The 21656-nt window shown below is 45.8% G+C and overlaps 1 protein-coding gene across 1 annotated transcript in view; it reads left to right on the top strand.

Annotated features, from left to right (window-relative positions):
• The window catches only part of LOC308358425 (uncharacterized protein), a gene marked incomplete at its 5' end in the record, with an annotated part of 93888 nt that overhangs the window by 56397 nt on the left and 15835 nt on the right, over positions 1-21656 (top strand). Inside the window, 2 exons of the mRNA XM_080828607.1 lie at positions 16254-16314; positions 21390-21516. Of these exons, the coding sequence (XP_080684733.1) occupies positions 16254-16314; positions 21390-21516 (188 nt within the window). The remainder of the gene's footprint in view (positions 1-16253; positions 16315-21389; positions 21517-21656) is intronic.

Below are 21656 nucleotides of genomic sequence, written 5' to 3'. Positions count from 1 at the left end.
GCACGTTCTCAGTGGCCCAAACAGCTTCCCTGCGTGGTCAGTGGGCGGAAGACTCCCGATGACGTACTTCCGGGCCCGTTTCCGCCCACTCTCGCACATGCCTGCAGCCTCTCAGTGCGACTCCGCCCTCACCTCCTCAGACGTAACCCTTAGTAATGGCTCCCCACAGCGCCTGCGCAGACAGAATTTCCCACCAGTGCTGCACATGCGCACGGAGCACTTGTGGTACACACCGCCCCTCTCAGAGCCGAAACATGCAGTCCTGTGCTCCTGCCCTCCCCAGTCGTGGTCTCCAACAGCACATCTGAATCCCATGTCAACCAGGCCCACACGCCTGAGCTCACAGTCAGGCGAGGTGGGACCAGAGACTGTGGACAGACCAGTCCTCCTGCTGACCAAAGTTATCACACCCGGAGTTTTGATGCCCTCTCCCTTTGCTAAAATTCGCGCATAGGCTCAAAGAGCATGCAGGGGAACCACTCAAGGACCTGAGTAGGGCGTCTTCCATAATGAAGAGTACCCCAGAGCAGGTGGGGATCAGGGACTGAGCCTGGGTGGCTCAGTCGGTTAAGTGTCGGCCTTCAGCTCAGGTCATGATCTGAAGATTGAGATTCCTGGGATTGAGCCCCGTGTCAGGAGCCTGCTGCTCCCTTTCCCTCCGACTGCTGCGCCCCCTGCTTGTGCTCCCTCTCCGTCTCTCTTTTCTCTCTCTGTGATACACATTAATAAAATCTTTAAAAAAAAAAAAAAAAGAATTGTCCCTTCAGATTTGGTCACAAATGACCACTCAGACCATGAAATTGTCCTCTTCTGCTCTTGTGCCATTCCCTGATTCCTCCTCAGAACAGCTCAGAGAACAGAGTTCTGGGCTTACCTACCTCCTGGGTTGCTTCGGTTGCCATTCACTTTCCTGAGGCAGAGACTCAGATAAAGGAGAGCAAAGGATTTCCAATTTGGGTAGTCAGTTTACCTTTCTAGAGAAAGCAGTGCTTCCAAGTAATACCTAGCATCCCTCTTTCCATTCCCGGGATGTCCCTTGATAGTCCACATTTTACATTTTAATTAAATAGACCCACGTTTAGTGGCTACACTGGAGAATGCAGGCACAGCCTATCTGAGGTCCCACACGGACCATCTGACGTTAACACAAACAACTCCTGGTGAGTTCCCAGGAAAGAATTTACGATTCACTTTTCACTGTTGTGACTTTACTGTACTGGTGAGTGTCCTGTCCTCATGAGGTCCCAGAAAGGACCACCATCACCATCCTGAAGGACCACATCCTGTCTTAGCACTTTAAATTTTACAGAAAGGAGGCTAGTGAGTGCTAATGTCTGAGCAAGTCTCTATCCAGAAAACAATGCGTATACATTACCGCAATGTTGACTGAGCACTGATTCTGTGTTCACAGGGAAGTTATGGTGCACCACAGTGGGAACATAATATATATAATGTGGTTTCATCCCCATAATATCCTGTGAGCTGGGCACTAGGTGTTCTGTAATAACCATGAACATGTAGGTACTGGGCCTCCATAGGTGGCTGTGTGTTCCGTCTTCTGTTTCCCTATTGTATACTATAGGAGTGAAATATGGATGAATGGAAAAATGCAGAAAGGAAGGGCAGATTAGTAGTTCTGAGAGTTCTCGTAGTACTTATATTTCCTTGACAGGATAGAAAAATGAGTTTTTAAGTATGTACCAGTTTTCCTGTACTTTGTAAACTCTCATTAGCAATATATGATGATTTTATTTATTTATTTTTTAAAGATTTTATTTATTGGACAGAGAGATCACAAGTGGGCAGAGGCAGGCGGAGAGAGAGGGGGAAACAGGCTCCCTGCCAAGCAGAGAGCCTGACACGGGGCTCGATCCCGGGACCCTGAGACCATGACCTGAGCTGAAGGCAGAGGCCTAACCCACTGAGCCACCCAGGCACCCCAGCAATATATGGTGATTTTAATTCCTTCACACTGGTGTTACTTTTTTCTTCTGACGTTTAGCCATTTTAGCAAATAGGAAGAATCATCTCCCTGTAGTTTCCCTGCTTTCTAGGAGGAGCAGTTAATGAAAATGTGAGATATATTTGTGTGTGTGTGTGTGTGTGTATATATGAGATATGTGATATATGTGTGATATATATCACATATATATGTGATTATGCATATATCTCACATGTAATATTACATGGCATATATATGTAATGTATATATGTAATGTAATATTACTTATATAATATGTAATATTACTTATGTAATATTGTAATAATGTAATATTACTTATGTAATATGCCATGTAATATTACTTATGACATAAAAATATATATCATAGATTATGTACCATACGTAATATGTAACATCTATAATATTTGTATTTATTTATCTATCTATCTAGATACCTATATCCAAAATTCAGCCTTTAAAAAAGGACATGCTTCCATTTGGGACAAAGTAGGTGAGCCTCGAGGATGTTATGTGACGAGGAATAATCCACACAAAATGATGAATACTGTATTATCTCGATTATATCTGGAACCTAATAAAGTCGAGTCATAAAAGCAGAGTGCAGTTATGATGGTCAGGAGCTGACTCGGCAAAATGGGAGATGTTGATCAGATGATACACAATTTGAGTTATTCAGGATGAGTAAAATCTGGAGACCTTAAGTACAGCATGACAGCTACAGTTATGTCCATTATTCCTTACCACAGTATGAGGGACTCGGGGGACTCCCACCGGGCTACCACAGAGGAGATTCCTTCTCCGGAGGGAGGAGAGGACCCTGGATGACCAATTCCTCTTTCTCTAAAAGTGGTAGGAGACCTAGATTCTCGTGCTCGCCTAAACCCTATCTACATGGGACACTGCAGGTTTTAAAAGAGTCCCTGGCTCTGGAGAGTGTGTCCCCAGTGAGAATGACCGGACGCCCCCATAGGGATCCAGGTAGCAGAAAAGTGAGGCTTAGTCTTGGGCCATCAGGTAGCGCATGGGTCTGTCCTGGCGGAGCAGGGTCCTCTGATGCAGGTGTGATGTGTCCTCTCCCCGAGCAGGGTTCTCTGGAGTAAGAAGCTTCTACTTCAGTTAGCGCAGGCTACAGGTAGCTGTAGTTGTGGTCGTGATCGTAGGCATTTCTGTGGGTCTTACCCTTCCACTGTAAATGGATTCTCTGCCCTCCTGAAGTAGCGTTAAGGCAAGATCTAGTGTGGCAAGTTTTCATGGTCATTCTTGTTGCCGCTTAGAGATTCCGCACTGACCCTGAGGGGCACCAGGCTCTTGAAGGACCATCAGACTTGTAACCACCCCTTGTGGAACGGTCTTCACAACCCCACACCCAAGGAAATATTAGGTGATATAATATCTCGTATTGAAAGGTACATATTCAAAGATATCTTGAGTCTCTGCATTCTTCAGGGTACACTATTTCACTCCTGATGAGTCTCTGAAACTTGTCTGTTGGTACCATTAATACCACATAATTGTATGGAGAATTATGTAATAATTATAAAAGCGTTCATTCTATAGCTGTAATTCTGTATTTATTACTAGAGTAGATTATCCAATTCACAATTTTACCTACAATGGGACTGGCTTGTAATTGTATAGAACACTCTGTGAGGCATGAATATATAAATGGCTGGCATAGAGAAAAACAGTACATTTTTCTCATGAGATGAGAAAATCCTGTAATTCCCCAGGACACAGAGAAGGACCTGGATACACAGTGGTCATCACTCAAGAGAATAAAGGGACTGGCAGTTGGGACATGTGCATTGATTAAGGCCGAGTTCACTTCACTCCACATAATCTAATGAAAAACAGAGAAATTACAATGATGGAAGAGAGAGTATAAAAAGCTGCCAAGTTAATTTGGATCAACCTTTATGTGTTGTGAACTTAGGAAGATCTTTATTAAGGATCTATCTTTAATAATTACCAAGGTGTTTACAATGGAGACACAACTTACCAATGCAATGAATCTGGGGGAAATGTTATCCGTGGGTCAAGTCCTAGTAAACAGCAGAGAACTCAGTTTCTAGAGAACCAGTGCAAATGAAATAAATGTGAGAAAGTCTTTTATCAAAGCTCAAGCCTTATTAAATGTCATTGTTTCCTTACTGGAGAGAAGACTTACAAATGCAAAAATGTGGCAACGTTTTTAAGCACAGTCTTCGAATATGCTCAACAAAGAGTTTTCATACTGAGAAGAAACCTTCCATAAGTAAGGAATGTGGCAAAGCCCTAACCAGTACTCAAATTTTTTGAATCAGAGAGTGTATACTGGAGAAAAACCTTACAAATGTAAAGAGTGTGTAAAGCCTTTGCCCGGAGTTCTAGCCTTCCTGACATCAGAGAACGCATAATGGGTAGAAACCTTATAAATATAAGTAACGTGGCCAGCACTCAAAACTTCCTTGACATCAGAGAATACATACTGGGAAGAAAACTTACAAATGTAAAGATTTTGCAGAAGCCTTTATTCCTCAGACTTCCCTTGACAGCAGAGTATACATACCTGGGGAGAAACCGAACAAATGCAGAGAACATGGCAAAGCCTTGAAACAGAACTACGAACCTACGTAAACTTCTGTGCGTTCATACTGGGAGAAACCCCCCAAATATAAAAAATGTGGCAAAACCTTTGAATTTCAAGCCTTCTTTGACAGAGGACAATACATGCAGGGGAGAAACCCTACAAATGTAGAGAATATAACTGAATCATTAACTAGAGCCGTCACTTTACTATCATTAGAGAGTATTTACTGGAGAGACTAGGTACAATATTGTAAAGAATGTGGTAATGTCTCTACCCTGAACTTAACACTCAACATCGGGGAACGTGTACCAGATAGAGGCACCTGGGTGCTCAGTGGGTTAAGCATCTGCCTTTGGCTCAGGTCATGATCCCAGAGCCCTGGGATCGAGCCCCGCATTGGGCTCCCTGCTCAGTGGAGAGCCTGCTTCCCCCTCTCCCTCTGCCCCTCCTCCCCGCTCTCACTCTCTTGCTCTATCTCAAATAAATAAATAAATAAATAAATAAAAATCTTCAGAACCCTAGAAATGTAATGAATTGGGGAAATCCTTTGTTTTAAATATACATTTTGGGGAAAAATAGTTTATACAGCATAAAAACATTAAAGATGTAAAAAATGGCAATTTATGTAATGAGAAAACAAATTTAAATAAATACCAGAGATTCACAGCAGAATGTACTATGCCAACAGCACTTTTAAGACATTAATCTGGTCTAGATTTCCAGGGGAAACTTGCAGGATTCTACATCTTATGTCATCATTTTTGTTTTTCCTTTACACCAAGGGAACCAGGGCAAGTTTGAGACGTTCTTCTCAGTCATCTGAATGTGGCCACCGGTTGGTCATAATTTCTAAGTGGACTCCCAGACACCCTTAGCAGCTTTTGGTGTGAAACATTTTCTCCATGGTTTTGCACAGACTTCTTTTCTAGTTTCACAGAATGTCCAGAGTTCTGTCCAGTGGCAACTCTGTCCCCTTGAAGGACTTCCAGGCCGCTATCGTCAGTCCTAGGACTCCGGTTGGGAGAAGCATTAAGTTACAGTCCCGTATTCCATCGGCCCCTCCAGTGTCCTGTGCCGGACTCTACATGAGCTGGTCAATATCACAGTTTCTATATATGTGTGAGACAAGAAGAACAACAGATACTTCACAAACACTGTTAAGTATTGGATCTGGTTCTGCTCTGCTTTGTGACAAACACAAACTTACTCCATACGGCATTCAGATGTGCCCAGATGTTTCGTGTATATGACTTACTATGGTTTCCATTCTGTGCGTGCACAAGCTGACAGGCCGGCACACTGCTAGGAACAATGCACACCCAGATCTGCTCAGATAACACCTCCCCCGGTATCCTTGTCCTAGTGGAGCACCTTTGTAGTTTTTATACCTTCTCTGCCATCATTGTGATTTTTTCTCCTTTTCATTAGACCGTGTGGAAGCAATTGAACAACTCGGCCTCAATCAATATGTGTTTCCCAACGGTCAGCCCTTTTATTTTCTTGAGTAATATTCACTGTGTTTTCAGGCTCTTCTCTGTATCCTGGAGAAATTATAAAACTTTCTCATCTCAGATGAGAAGAAAGTAGTCTGTTTTTCTTGGTCTGTTTTTCTCCATGTTCGTCTTTTATATATTCATGGCTCAGAGAATGTTATGCACAATTACAAGTGATTCACATTCTAGGTAAAATTGTGAATAAGATAATCCATTCCAGTCATAAATAATAAATTATAGCCATACACTGAAACCTTTTCTAATTATCATAGAGGGCAGCTGGGTGGCTCAGTCGGTTAAGTGTCTGCCTTCCGCTTAGGTCATGATCCCAGGGTTCTGGGGTGGAGTCCTGCACTGGGCTCCCCACTCAGCGGGGAGTCTGCTTCACCCCCTGCCCTTCCCCTAGCCCCCGCTCATGTGCGTGCTCTCTCTCTCCCACAAATATACATACACAAAATCTTTAAACACACACACACACACACACACACACATGATTATCATAGAAGCAGCCGTACAATTGTGTTGTGTTACTGGTCCCAGCAATAAGGCCAGAGTCTAATCAGTAATGCAACTGTGTCCTATAATAATGCAGAAATACTTGAAATATCTTTGAATTTGTATTCTTCAACATGAAATATCATATTTGCCCAAGATTCATCTGGGTGTGAGGTTCTGAAGACAGTTCCACAAAGATAAGCTGACAAGCCAAACGGTCCTTCAGGGAGCTGGGGTGAGGGAAATTGTCTCAGAAGTATGATGCGGGGGGCACCTGGGTGGCTCAGTGGGTTAAAGCTGCTGCCTTCGGCTCAGGTCATGATCCCAGCGTCCTGGGATTGAGCCCTGCATCGGGCTCTCTGCTCGGCGGGGAGCCTGCTTCCTCCTCTCTCTCTGCCTGCCTCTCTGCCTACTTGTGATCTCTCTGTGTCAAATAAATTAATTAAAAAAAATTTTAAAAAAAGTTAATTTCTGGTATCATCTTTATTCCCAATAGATGATGCAGAAAAGACATTAGGGGGACCCCTGGATGGCTCAGTGGGTTAAGCCTCTGCCTTCAGCTCAGGTCATGATCTCAGGGTCCTGGGATCGAGCCCCACATCTGTCTCTCTGCTCGGCGGAGAGCCTGTTTCCTCCCTTCTCTCTCTGCCTGCCTCTCTGCCTACTTGTGATCTGTCTGTCAAATAAAAAAAAAAAAAAAAAAGAAGTATGATGCGGCTGATGGCCGGCAAAGCTGAAGGAAAGCTGGATTTTAGGCAATGCAGGCATTGGAGACTAAGTGGGGAACATTGTGTCTCACGTCCTAGGAGATATATTGAAGTCTTGATAGATGATGATGCTCAAGGAAAACCACGAGTGTATTTAAGTGCTTTCCATTATAATTGTAATAGTGAACTGCAGGGAACAAAAGAAAATACAGGTGGATGTGTCAGCGGATGGACAAAAAGAATTACGGTGGGTAGCAAATAATGAACATTTTGTGTCCAAGTTCAAGTTAAATGGATTCGGTGATGTGCTGGGGTTCTCTTGGCTTGTGTTAAGCTTTGATGCCAAAGCTTGTCTCTTTTGAAAGGAAACAGGTGACAAGAATAGTCTTTGGCAGTCTCAGTTTTAACAAGCAGTTTTATGGAGGAGACGTTCACCAAGCTTGGAAAATGAAAGTGATGCAGTTGGGGACAAAAGGCATGAAGTATTTTATCAAATAAGAAGTTGTATTGCTTTTGAAATATCTAAGGGAGGAACAATGGGCACGGTTTTTTAAAAAGGGATATTTATTCAACATTAATGTAACTGTAGTTATGTTTTAAAGCTATAATTTTAATGTAAGTTTTTATTATGTAATACATTAATCCTTGCAGAGGTGTGGCAGAGAGAATACAGAGAGTTCTTATAGAGTCCTCACTCTCTTCCCTTGTTACTGTGACATTACTATGATCCTTTTTTTTTTTTTTAAAGATTTTATTTGTTTATTTGACAGAAATCACAAGTAGGCAGAGAGGCAGGTAGAGAGAGAGGGAGAAGCAGGCTCCCTGCTGGGCAGAGAGCCCAATGCGGGGCTTGATCCCAGGACGCTGGGATCATGAACTGAGCCAAAGTCAGAGGCTTAACCCACTGAGCCACCCAGGCGCCCCTACTATGGTCCTTTGGACAAAATTTACAAGTAGGAATGGCACACTAACATTATAGATGTTTCAGAATTGTTAGTATTTCACCAATTTTAATTATTTTTCCATCCACTGTAACAGGATTCTTTTCTACATTGATTCCCATGATTCTTGGTCACCCCACTTTGAAGAGTGAAGAGGTAGACCGAGAGGTGGGCAGCAAAGCAAGGTTTATTGAGCAATGACGATGTGACGGGAGGAGGGAACCCAAGAGGATTGCCACTGGGACCTTCTAAGTCTGGGACTTCTATAGCTTACTTAGGAGGGCTCTTTTAGCCTGATTACCCTTCCCTGAGCCTGTCATCTGTCACCTATCACATGGGAAAGGGTGGAGGGCTCCTTCCAGGGCAGCGGAAAGTCCTTTTAAGGGTGGTTTTCTCTTGGGTTTTCTCTTTCCCCTTGTCCCCGGTTGCTGCGTTCCACGTATCTTCCATCTTCCGCAAGGATGCGATCCAGAATAGCATTGTATATGCATCGTATCTCTGCAATATCCTTCGCTCTGTATCAATTTCATAATTTTTTCCTAAATTTCACAACTTTGACAGGTCTGAGAAAGCCTACTCAGATGCTTTTTATCTCTAAAAATGAATTTGTCTGCTATTTTTCTCATGATTGGGATGTGTTTGTAGCTACTGTGATGAACACGGAGATGCAAACTGAGAGCAAAAGCAATTGTTTCTCTTTAACTGGTCATTAGAAGAACAGAGATGAAGAGCCCTGGTCCCCATCATCCAGAGACTTTTAGTCTGGAGCAAATGGTACGCAATTGAAAATCCGTGTATCACCCTCAGAATTTAACTCTTAATGGACAGCTTCTGACTGGAAACCTTACCAATAACATAGTCAATTACATACTGACTCTCTCTATGTATCTATATCTATAGCCATATCAATATCTATATACTCATATACATTTATATCTCTAAGCCTATGTCTGCTTCTCCCTTTCCCACTCCCTCTGCTTGTGTTCCCTCTCTCACTGTCTCCCTCTCTCTGTCAAATAAATAAATAAAATTTTTTTTTAAAAAAAAGAGATCACAAGTAGGCAGAGAGGCAGGCAGAGAGAGAGAGAGGGGGGGGGAAGCAGGCTCCCCGCTGAGCAGAGAGCCCGATGCGGGGCTCGATCCCAGGACCCTGGGATCATGACCTGAGCCGAAGGCAGAGGCTTAACCCACTGAGCCACCCAGGTGCCCCAATAAATAAAATCTTTAAAAAAAAAGTAACTTAGAGAAGTATTAAGAAAATCATAAGGAAAACACATTCCCAGTCCTCTACTGTATTGATCCAAAAAAAAATCTCTGTGCAAGTAGCCCCATGTACTTCAGACCCGTGTCTTTCAAGGGTCAACTTCGGTTTCTAATAGTATTGTCCCAGAAATCTCTGTGTTTATGTTAAATTGCTTATTATTTCACGTTATAAAATAGGGAATTGGCTTACATAGAATATAATCATACAAAGTCTCCACTAGGCAAATTGAGGAAGAGAGAACTGGGAATATCCAATAAGCAAGGAAATCAGAAGCCTCGCGTCCTGCCTCCCCAGCTCTACCCAGAATCCTCTCTTCTGAAGCTTCTCTAGGTCTGGCCGCACCCTGGGTTCTCCCCTCACTGAACAGATCCGAGCAGGTCAGAGGTTTGGTTCACTGCTCTTCCCACACCTCAGGGGTAGGTACTAATGTTTGGCTGACACCCCAAATCAGATATGTGGAAGCAAATAATAAGGGAGCAGAAGGCAAGCTAAGGGCAAAGCGGAAGCTGACACCCCACAGCCTCTCTGCCGCCACACTCCGGAGTGGGATGTGTGCGACGTTCTTCCAGGAAACTCCCAACAGTCTTAATATTGATGTTTTGCTAGAGAGAACAGCCTTAGCGTGACAACAGCAGGGTCTCCAGGATCCTGAGGGTCCTGCATAGGAGAATCTTGTGGATGCCTTCTTTGTCCTTACTCCCCCCAGCTCCATTGTGTATAATCAGCCATTTCTTACCACATTTTTCTTCCAATTGGTCCTGTCCCTGTGCTTTAATAAAACCACCTTTTTTTTTTGCACCCAAGACCCCTCAAGAATTCTTTCTTCCATCTGCTCTCAATCTCACCAACAGTCGAAGACTACATCACAGCGCTTGTGTGTTTGGTGCCTTATGTTCTATCTCTCTCATTACATTCTGTGCCTCAGAGTGGGTCAGAATGTGCCACTTTGGCATGTGGCTTATTTGGAGTTGACGGCAACCAAGACCCTATGGGCCCAAGAGAAACCTTCGCGCCTCCCTTAACTACCGAGAGGAACCTAAACTGGGGGCCCTTTCCCAGACACGGATTGTTACAGGAGATACGTTTTACCTGAGTGCTCCTTCGTGTGGCAGAGCAGACATCTAATTCCCAGTGTCAGGAGCAAGAACTCATGTCCTCTTTGAGGGTCCTTCGAGCTGGACTAACTGTCAAATTGACACGAGACAGATTCGCAAAAGAAAATCAAAGTTAATGGCGTATGTACAAGGAATCTGTATAGACATGGAAATTTTAAAGACAGGCAAAATGAGGTGTATATGTGATTCCGAACTGAGGAGAAGGGGGTAGGGACCCGAGATTTCAGAGGAAAGGAATGTAGTTCTCGAGGCAATAGGACAGGCGGGTGTTTGGTGGACATTTGCCCAATCATCGAGATGAGTCACTCCGAGGAAATTTATTTGGTAACAACCTTTATTCTGGAAAAGACCTTTAATTTGGATTCTTCGATGTGATGAAGTGAGGGACAAACATTTCTCTTGAGACTATAGGATCTTAAGTGCTTTCGGCTCAAAATAATACACACACCAGAGTGGCACATTCTGGCGAGGGGTGGGGACAACTGTCCAGAATTTCCTCTCCTTAGTACCCTGTCATTTGCATTTCTTCACCTTGAAATCCCACACTCCTGCTCCTACTTTTTCTTGGTTCGGGATGACGTACATACCTCATTTTGCCTGCCTGACTTTGGAATTTGCATGGGTTTGTGGATTCCCCATATGTGTGCTATTCAATTTTATTCTCTTCTGGTAATCTGTCTCTTGTCCATCTGATTCTTCGTGCAGGTAGAACAACCTTGTAGGGGACAGGAATTCTTACTCCCCAGAAAGGGGACAGGGCTTTCTTGCTCCGTGACAGCTTCAAGAGCCAACCCATTTAGCAGCTTGTTTTCCATTTCTGATATCTAGTAGTCACTCAGAGTTTTTTGTTTGTTTGTTTGTTTTTTAAGATTTTGTTTATTTATTTGGCAGAGAGAAACACATGAGAGAGGAAAGACAAGCGGGGGAGTGGGAGAGGGAGAAGCAGGCTCCCCCCCGAGCAGGGCTGATGCGGGGCTCCGTCCCAGGACCCTGGGATCATGACCTGCGCTGAAGGCAGCCGCTTAAGGACTGAGCCCCCCCGGGCGCCCCCTCACGTTTTAAAAACCAAAAACAGGTATATTGTGAAAAGGAAAGAGGACCCAGCAGTGTCTTCGGTTGCCTCCATTTCAGCCTTAGTCCGCACCTGCGAGTGACTCGGGTCTTCGCGCTCAGGCCGGAGGCCCAGCGGCCCAGCAAGGGGGAGGAAACGACGCCCTCAAACAGCGGGGCCTGCCCTGAGCCGGCGGACCCCGCAGGCCCGACCCAGTACAGGGCCGGGCCTGACCTCTACCACCCGCCTGCATGTTCCGCCTCGCTTTGTCCTTTATTTCCTTTATTCAGTCCGGGAAGCGCGGTCCGTCACTCGGAGACCACCTTTGAGGCGTCACCCCGCGGCCTCGGCTGTGGCGGCCTCCGCCAGCAGGTTCCTCTCTCGTTTCGCTCCCACTCCTCTGTCCGCTGTTGGCCGGGGCGCGGGGAGGGGCGCGGGGAGGGGCGCAGGGAGGGGCGCAGGGAGGGGCGCACGGGCACGCGGCTCCTGGGGTCCCAGACGGACGGGTTTGGCCACTCCCTGTCGACAGCGTCCGAGGCGGAACGACCCACGCTGGGGAGACGAGAGAGGAAGTTGCTTCGGGGAGACCCACCCCCGCAGGGCGGCCCGGGGACGTCCCAAGGGCTCTCTCCAGAGTGCTGGAAACACGTCCAGGTTTGCAGAAGGAAAATGGGGGGCGAAAGCGAGGGGGTGCCTGCAGGCCGGCAGCCAGGGTTAAATCTGTCCTGGTCTGGGGGCCGGTGGGGGGTGGGGTGTCTCTGGCTCAGGGCAGTCCCAGTTGCTTGAGGGGTCGTTTCCGTCTCCCCCCCCCCCCCCGCCCCCGGGATGCTTTGCCCTCAGGGTCGTCCTCCTGAGCCGGGAGAGGCGCCGGAAGGAACCAGCTGGAAAGTCCGAGGTCAGAATTGAGGCGGCCACAGTCGTCTTTCTTGCCTTTGGGTTTTGTCAGCGCGAGAGGCAGAATAGGTCTGGGGCCCGTGCAACCGGGTGTCCTTGTACCCTCGGGCCCTGCTTACAACATAATTCCCACAGTCGGTGGAATAAAGACGTCCTTCAGCTGACATGGTTAAGATCTGTGTGTGGGGGTGTGTGTGTGAAAGGTGAGAACGCTAGAGACGGCCTCTTCTAGAAAACCTGAAGTGTACAATGCACTCCTGCTAGCTTCAGTCGGCGCGCTCTCCGTTCGACATTCAGCGTTTCTGCATCCTGCATAGTGAACTTTTTTAGCTTTTGACCAACATCTGAGCATTCTCCCCCATCCTCAGCCCCTGGGAACAAACATGCTAATCTTTTATAATTTTGCCTTTTTTTTAAGATTCTGCATCTCTGTGATTTCATACGGTGTCCTTTTTTTCTGCGTGTGGTTCATTGAACTTAACAAAACGTCCTCTAGGATGGTTCTGTTGCTGCAGATGGAAGGATTTCCTTCTTTTTGGAGGCTGATAGATATGTACCGAGAATAAATTAGATGAGGTACCTCTCCCAGGAAGACAGCTAATACCAGAGATGAGCTTTTTAAGAATATTTATTTATTTGAGAGAGAGAGAGCATGAATGGGGTTAGGGGTAGAGGGAGAGGAAGAGGGAGAAACAGGCTCCCCGCTGAGCAGAGAGCCCGAGGTGGGGTTTGATCCCAGGACCCTGAGATCATGACTGAAGCCAAAGGCAGATGCCTAAAGGACTGAGTCACCCAGCACCCCCCCCCCGCCCCGCCCCTGCACCCCGGGACGAACGTTGTGTAAAGAGCTGCCTTCCTGCCCGGGCAGACATTTGTTTGAATAACATTTGCTCTTTCTTTTCCCTGTAATGTACTTCCTCCTTCCTGAAATTCTAAATCCTTAGCCCCTTCTCCTTGATCACAGGGGCACGTGAGCGTCAGTCGCCTGCCTGCCTTTCAGTCGCCTGTCCTTGAGTCTCCTATTGTAGCGTTCCTGTCTCAGGGAGTCAAGGAATGAATCTCATGGGCGCCAAAGGGTGAAGTGAAAGTTTATTAAGTGAAGGTGAGAGCAGAGAGAGAAAGCTCTCCCGAGTGAGAGGGGTCCTGAATGGGTTGCCAGTAGAGGCTTTTATCATCAGTCTTTTATTGAAAACTGATGGGGGGGCCAGGGGGCGCCTGGGTGGCTCAGTGGGTTAAGCCTCTGCCTTTAGCTCAGGCCATGATCTCAAGGTCTTGGGATCGAGCCCCGAATCGGGCTCTCTGCTCAGCGGGGAGCCTGCTTCCTCCTCTCTCTCTCTCTCTGCCTGCCTCTCTGCCTACTTGTGATCTCTGTCTGTCAAATAAATAAATAAAATCTTAAAAAAAAAAAAACAACTGACCAGGGAACTTAAATCTTCTTGATGTCACCACTGATAGCATGGTGATTACTTCTCTTTTGAGTATCTCATCTCTGACATTTAAGATAAATGAGATGGTCTGGTTTTATTCCCTTATCTCTGTTTTTGTTTCTTTATTTATTTGTTTTGCTCTTTTTTACAGTTTGGAGTTTCTCCACATCTGGAATTTCTTTGAGCCTGGTCTTGTAACCCCACCTGTCCCTTACTCAATATCTTCCCATGTTAAGAATTTTTTTTTTCTCTTGTGAACCTGTCTTGTGTTTGCTTAACTATTAGAAGGACAGGGGACGCCTGGGTGGTTCAGTTGGTTGGGCCGCTGCTTTCGGCTCGGGTCATGATCCCAGGGTCCTGGGATCAAGTCCCACATGGGGCTCCTTGCTCAGCAGGGAGCCTGCTTTTCTTGCTGCCTCTGCCTGCCTCTCTGCCTGCTTGTGTGTACTCTCTCTCTCTGACAAATAAATAAATAAAAATCTTAAAAAAAAAAAAAAGAAGGACAAAGAATTGTGGGGTGCCTGGGTGGCTCAGTGGGTTAAGCCTCTGCCTTTGGCTCAGGTCATGATCTCAGGGTCCTGGGATCGAGTCCCGCATCAGGCTCCCTGCTCAGTGGGGAGCCTGCTTCCCCCCCTCTCTCTGCTGCTCCCTCTCCTTGTGTTCTCTTTTTCACTTATTTTCTCTCTCAAATAAATAAATCAATAAAATATTTTTAAAGAAAGGCAGAAAGGATTGAGAACAGATGAAAAAAAAAAAGTTTTCCTCTCCTGTATGTTTATTCTGTTGGCAAAAAAATGACCTCCACACTTCAAAGCCAAAACGGAAGACGAAGGCAGAGTTTGGGATAAAGAGAAACGGTACCTTTATTGCTTTGTGAGGCAAAGGAGGGCGCAGAGGACTGGGCTTTCCAAACCAAAAGCCCACCTGGAGGAAGGGTCACGGGGTTTTGTAGGGAAATGCAGTGATGTGGGAAACAAAGACAGAAGAAAAATTATAAATTTCTTTTGTACTTACAGCCCACTGGCAAGTCTTTGAGGCAGGCAGCGTTACATTCCCCTAGGAATTCAACTGCCTGGATGTTAACACTTTGCAAAAATTTCTACCTCCCAAGATACATGTTAGCAATTATCCCCCAAACATATGGCCCAGGGTATACCTCTGAAGTATCTAATGACTGAGGGTTTACTGCTCAGTAACAAATGAACTTTTCCTAAGAATAGCTAGCCCTGTCAACATCCTGGAACAACATTTGGATGTTCTCAAAATACTCTGGGGGCGTGTGCTGTCTTTACTCCCCTTCCAGCTTAGAAGTATATCATCAGTCACCTGTTGCAACCCCAGGGCAGCTCTATCTGCCCGTGAGTCCTCTCCCCATACTTTAATAAAACCACCTTTTTGCATCAAAGCTATCTCAAGAATTCTTCCTTGGCCATTGACTCTGAACCACAACATTCTACACCAATGGGAGTTTAAAAAGTACATTCAGTTTGGAAAATGATTTGGCGGTAACTTATGAAAATAAACTTTGCCATCCAAGGGGAGCATTTTATCACCACAAAATAGGTCTCTTTGGCCTAAGGCTTATTTTAAAGAAACAAAGGAAAAGCTCTGAAACCCCGCAGAAGTTGCCTTTGGTAAAACAGATTTGCATTTGTTAAGGGAAAGCTCCGTGTGGGAGGGTGTCTCCGTCTGTTCAGTAGAAAGAGGGAGGAAGTGTCCGTCTCCAGAAACTCTCATCAGTGGACAAGGCACGGATTAAATAGCGGTAACAATCATGGACTTGGTCACTGTGCTTTGCCTGGTCACCTCCCCCAACGCTTCCCAGTAGGACACCGTGTGGAGTTTCAAAAATGATCATACTCAGAGCATCCCACCCAGATTCTGTCCCTTGGTGAGGGTGGGAAAAACAGTGTTGTTGTAGTGAAACGCTCCAGGCGATTCTAGGTGAGGCCACCGATAAGCAGGAGGGCTTCCCCTGAATAGAAGACAGCGGAGCGCAGGCTTCGGCTCAAGCAGAGGTAACATGGCCTCTGCCCAGTGATTCTAGAAGCATCAGGTCCGTGCAGCACACGCCTTTCTTTCTGCTCTCGCAGAAGTTGTGTGCGTGTCTCTCTGGTTGGGAGGCCCCCTGAAAGCAGAGAAGGGAAAACTCAAAGATTAGTTTCCAAGGAGATATTCATTATTTCTGAATAGCTCTTGATACAAAAGGCTAGGAAATTGGACCTTTTCTGCATTTCAAAGTCCTACCTGGAAGCGAGTGGTTTAGAGGTCCAGAGGCTCTGTCGGTGGCTATAAAAAGGCATTTTCTCCTGACGCTGCTGTGATTTCTCCTAGAATCTTGTTCTTCAGCAGAAGGCCAAAGGACCAAGTGAAAGAAGAAATGGCCAGTTCTCAGGTAAGGCTTGGTCTGAGTTTAGAAGCCCGGTCATCTTTTTCTCCTGAAATTCCTCACACTTAGAAATTGCAAATACTGACTTTTCTAGTTCTGATGTTTCTGCCTTATCTTTACACCTAATTTTTGAAACTTTCCAGAAATGATACTCAAATTAGGTCTTTAAAAATGCTTCTCACCTATAAACCAGAGTCTTCTAACCCTTCTCTCCAGCCTGGCTTCCAGTAGGCCATCCACAGTTGTCACTTTGAGGGGTGCCTGGGTGGCTCAGTCGTTAAGCCTCTGCCTTCAGCTCAGGACATGATCCCAGGGTCCTGGGATCAGGCCCCATGTCAAGCTCTCCACTGGGCAGGAAGCCTGCTTCTCCCTCTCCCATGTCCCCTGCTAATATTCCCTCTCTTGCTGTGTCTCTCTCTGTCAAATAAATAACTAAAACAAAACAAAAGAAAACAAAAACTGTTGTCTGCCAGTATTGCAAATAAGCCCTTGGTGACAGATCCACGGGGCAGGTGTTGAGTTCCGGATTCCTATTGCTGAAGGGGTCTGGTCCCAGGATATCAGTGAAGGAAAGTGGTCTTACTTAGGTCCCATCGGGAAGCCTTACAGCTGTGTAGACTAGGAGTAAGAAAATGCACAGATAAGCAGTGATAGGAGACCCAGAATAACTTGGAACATTCTCTGAAAAAAAAAAAAAGAAAGGCGGGGTCCATACCCTTTAGCATCTAAAATATATCTAAAATATACTAGATATTCCAGGACAGGGAAAGGATATGTGATCGACGTGTGTATAAATCCGGTGTATTCCCATAATGTCATTGACATTCTGATTTGCTGGTTAGGGGCTACAGGAATGCGGTGCCTACATGGGGTGTCTCTTGATCACATGGGGGGGGCTCTTAAATGTCGGGTGGTGAACAGGTGTGGTCTGGGCTAGGGGAAGCAAGAGAACACACCTGAGGCAGAACAAAGGAGCTAGAAGTCCATTGGATACACAGCAAGGGAGCAGGGGACAGGAGCTAGGAGAGAGGCTGTCTGCAAGGAGGTGGGGGGTGGGACCTGTTTTTACAGGGGGAAGATGAGGAGGTATGGAGACAGATGGAATATTCCCTTTTTTGGGAATGGGACCTGGTTCTAAGAAGCCCATTGGTTACTTAGGGCCTATGGCTATTTTGGGGTGGGTCGCCTGATGGGCCTGTCCCTGTTCAGGCAGGTAGTCACGGGGCCTTTTCCCATTCCATTGCTCAAGCCTGTTTGCTTAAAAGTGGCCTCAACAAAGAACACACTTTTGCAGGGTTCTTGTCTGTCTGGAGCAGAAGAAAGGATCTTGGACACGAAATGGTGAAGGGATAGTGTATCAAGTGAAGGGGAGAACAGAAGGAGAGCTTTCTAGAGTGAGGGGGTACCAAATGGGTTGCCACAGAGCACTTTTATGGTTGTTGTTTTATGGAAAAGTGACCAGGGCACTTAAATCTTCTTGATATCACCCCTCATAGCACCATGATTACTTCTCCTTTGAATATCTCATCTCTGATGTTTAAAACAAACAAGGTGGTCTGGTCTGATCCCTTATCTCTGGTTTCCTTGTGCCTCCTCATTTCTGGGACTTTTGGTGAGCCTGGTCACTTAGCCCATTGCCTATCCATCCCTCCCCAGCCCCCCAGTCCCTTACTCAACACCGACAGTCACAGGTCCTTCCATGTGCCTTAGGCACTCATACCAACTTGTTTCATCACAGCTGATGTTAACTTCTTTTAATGGCCTGATGCTTTCTGCCAGAGAGCCCCCCAGTAATGCTCATATGTTCCTTCTTAAATACATGAGGGTCTTTGATGGGTTTCCTGAGTGATGTGCAGAAACCATCATGTTTCAGCTGGAAATTCCTTAGTTTCTCTTTGCTTGTAGTGTTGTTATGCCCGAGTTTTCACCTCCGAGAGACCACCAAGGAGCCAAGCACCGATGCAATCACACGAGGGTTTATTTGACAAACTTAAGCTTGGGCCCAAGTATACCTGATGCACTGGAGTAGGGACTTGGACCCCGAACCAGTTTACAGTCAGAGTTTTTAAAGGCAGAGTAGGGGTGGACTCTGCAGTGGGTGAGGACAAAGGGGATTATGGATGATATAAGTCTCCAAGGATTTTTGGAAGCAAGCTCTCCAGGACCTTGAGGGGCTAGCTATTGTTGGGAGAAAGGTTATTTATTACCAATTATAAAAAATGTTCTCATGAGACCCTTTAGATGTGTATCAGTGGGCCATGTACTTGGGAATGATTCTCGACACTATCTTGGAGGTTTAGAGATAAAGGAATTGTTAAAGTAGACTTACAGGATCCTGCTCAGACCTGTTGGGGTAGGGGGTCGGTCAGGCTAGGATTGTCCTTAGCAAAACCTCAAGGTGAGGGCAGTTAGTCCCCAGGGGAGAGCCACTCTGTTTCAAGGGCTTGTCAGTAGGTGAGGAATTTTAATGATTTTCTTCTGCCTCTGTTTCCCACATCAGCTAAACTTGAGGTGGGATGGCCTTAATTTTCTCGGCCTCCACAGTGTCTGATCAGGAGAACAAAGCAAAAGAATTGTAGGGGAAAATGAAATGTCCTTACAACGTGCCACCCACCGATAAATACTAGAGACATGCAAAGTATAGCTTCAAGGAATTCACACGTGCCTTAGTGTAATGCTTTGCTAGAGGCAAAAGCTACCTCAGGTGGACAATAGTCAGACCTCCAGGATCCTGTATGTCTTGCTCAACATATGAAAATCCCTTCAAAATTTCTTTTATCTCTATCCCCATAACGGAAAAGCATATAAACATTGCCTTCTCAAAATCACACTGCAGCTCTTTCTGCTAATGATTCCTGTAGCTGAGGTTAATAAAAACAGATTTTTTTTTTTAACCAATAATGTCTCAAGAATCCTCTCTTGACCATTTGCTCGCAAGCCACCTCACATGAGTTTGCACTGGACAGATGGAGACTCCCGCCTTGGCGTAGTTGGTAGCACGGACTTCTGGGAGCAGAGGATCTGACTCAGTCAGACCTCCCTCTTGTGAGTTTTTACTTTGTTCCACACTCATGTCATAGACATAGTCTTTTTAAAAAAAAAAAAGGTATTGTTTATGTTTATTTTAGAGTGAGGGAAATGGTGTGTGTGTGAGAGAAAGAGGGAGGCGTGATCCAGGGTCAAGGCAGAGGGGGAGGGAGAGACTTTCCAGCTGACTCGGTGCTGAGTAGATCCCAGGACGCTGAGACCGTGACCATGACCTGAGCTGAAGTGAAGAAGTAAGATGCTTATCCCATTGTGCCACCCAGGCACTCTATTTCCTCCTTTGTATTTTCAGAAGAAGAGAACAAGAATCACATAACTAACATGTTTGAGGATCTTAAAATCCTGAAATAGGTCACAGATGATTGATACCAAAGCGTTCGATGATATACTGTGTAGTGGGATCTTCGAGCACGGTGGTCAAGAGAGAATTCCTGAGATGCTGTATGGTACCAGAGAGTAGGTTTATTGAAGTAGCGTGGGGACAGGACCTGTGGGCAGAAGGAGCCGCAGGTCGGCTGCATGAAGCTGGTGGTTATATGCTCAGTGTTCAAGGGGGGAGGGTAGGTGCACAGAGTATTAGATCACAAGTGTTTGTTTGCATTTGTACGTGTAAAACTACTTTTGCAAGATTTCTCCAATGTCGTTCTATTCGATATTAATATCGGTGAGATGTACAGGGAGTCAAGAGACCCTTTAAGAATGTCGCAAGCAGGGGCGCTGGGTGGCTCAGTGTGTTAAGCCTCTGCCTTGGGCTCAGGTCATGATCCTGGAGTCCTGGGATCAAGTCCTGCATCAGGCTACCTGGTTGGCAGGGAGTCGGCTTCTCCTTCTGACCCTCCCTCTTCTCATGCTCGCTCGCTCTCTCTCATTCTTTCTCTCAAATAAATAATAAAATCTTTAAAAAAAAAAAGAATGTAGCAATTAGTATATTTTTTATTCTTAGCAGAAGTAGGAAGCCTGGGGCACCTGGGTGGCTCCGTGGGTTAAAGCCTCTGCCTTCGGCTCAGGTCCTGATTTCAGCGTCCTGGGATCAAGACCCGCACTGGGCTCTCTGCTCAGTGGGGAGCCTGCTTCCCTCTCTCTCTGCCTGCCTCTCTGCCTACTTGTGATCTCTGTCAAATAAATAAATAAAATCTTAAAAAAAAAAAAAAAGAAGTAGGAAGCCTGTGGGTCAGCCTTCTGAGTTAAAGGTAAACGTTTTTCTGCTTGTATCCCTCATCATACTACCCTTGTAAATAATAGCTGTTTTTTTTTAAACATTTTATTTATTTATTTGACACAGAGAGAGAGAGAGATCACAAACAGGCAGAGAGGCAGGCAGAGAGAGAGGAGGAAGCAGGCTCTCTGCTGAGCAGAGAGCCCGATGCGGGGCTTGATCCCAGGACCCTGAGATCATGACTTGAGCCGAAGGCAGAGGCCTAACCCTCAGAGCCACCCAATAATAGCTGTTTTATCTGTATCATTCTATGTGTTTGTGTTGATAGTGGGAATAAAAGACAGAGGCAGCATCATCCACAATGTGATTTATAAGTCTCATGTGAATGAAAATGGTTCTTGAATTAATCACCGTGACAGTTTTCTACTCTACCAGTTTTTTTAAAAAAGATTTTATTTATGTATTTGACAGAGATCACAAGCAGGCAGAGAGGGAGGCTGAGGGAGAGGGGAAAGCAGGGTCCCCACTGAGCAGAGAGCCTGACGCGGGGCTCCATCCCAGGACCCTGAGATCAGGACCTGAGTCGAAGGCAGAGGCTTAACCCACTGAGCCACCCAGGCGCCCCTAGTCATTGTCTTTTACTGCATAGTTTCTGTTTACACCACAGGCTTTCTACATGGGTTGTTTTGGCTAAAGTGAAGGGTAAGGTGAAAAGAAGAGGTTAAGTCAAATGTGGGATAAAGTTTGGTGGGTACAGTCAGGTAACCAGTGACGGTCAGGTGTTGGGGTCCAGCTGGAGACACTAACTCTCCCTCTTTGATCTTAGGGACCATTGTGAGCTCTGTCAATGGCCACTTGGTGACTGTGGTATTTATTGCAGGGACAGCTGGCCTTCAGGGATGTGGCCATCGAATTCTCCGAGGAGGAGTGGGGACGCCTGACCCACACTCAGCGGCAACTGTACAGGGACGTGATGTTGGAGAACTACGGACACCTCCTCTTCTTGGGTGAGAATAACTCCTTCCAGATTTCCCAGACCACACTCAGGGTTTCATTCTCCTTTGAAGACTGTCTCTTGGATGATTCCTCTTTGCATAACTGGAGATCAGATCACTGCACTAAGGAACACACGTAAGGATTGGTAGGT

Source organism: Martes martes (assembly GCF_963455335.1).
Source record: "Martes martes genome assembly, chromosome: 17".
In the NCBI taxonomy this organism is placed as follows: Eukaryota; Metazoa; Chordata; class Mammalia; order Carnivora; family Mustelidae; genus Martes; species Martes martes.
Note: the sequence above shows the minus strand (reverse complement) of the source record. Positions and strands in the feature narration are given on the sequence as shown.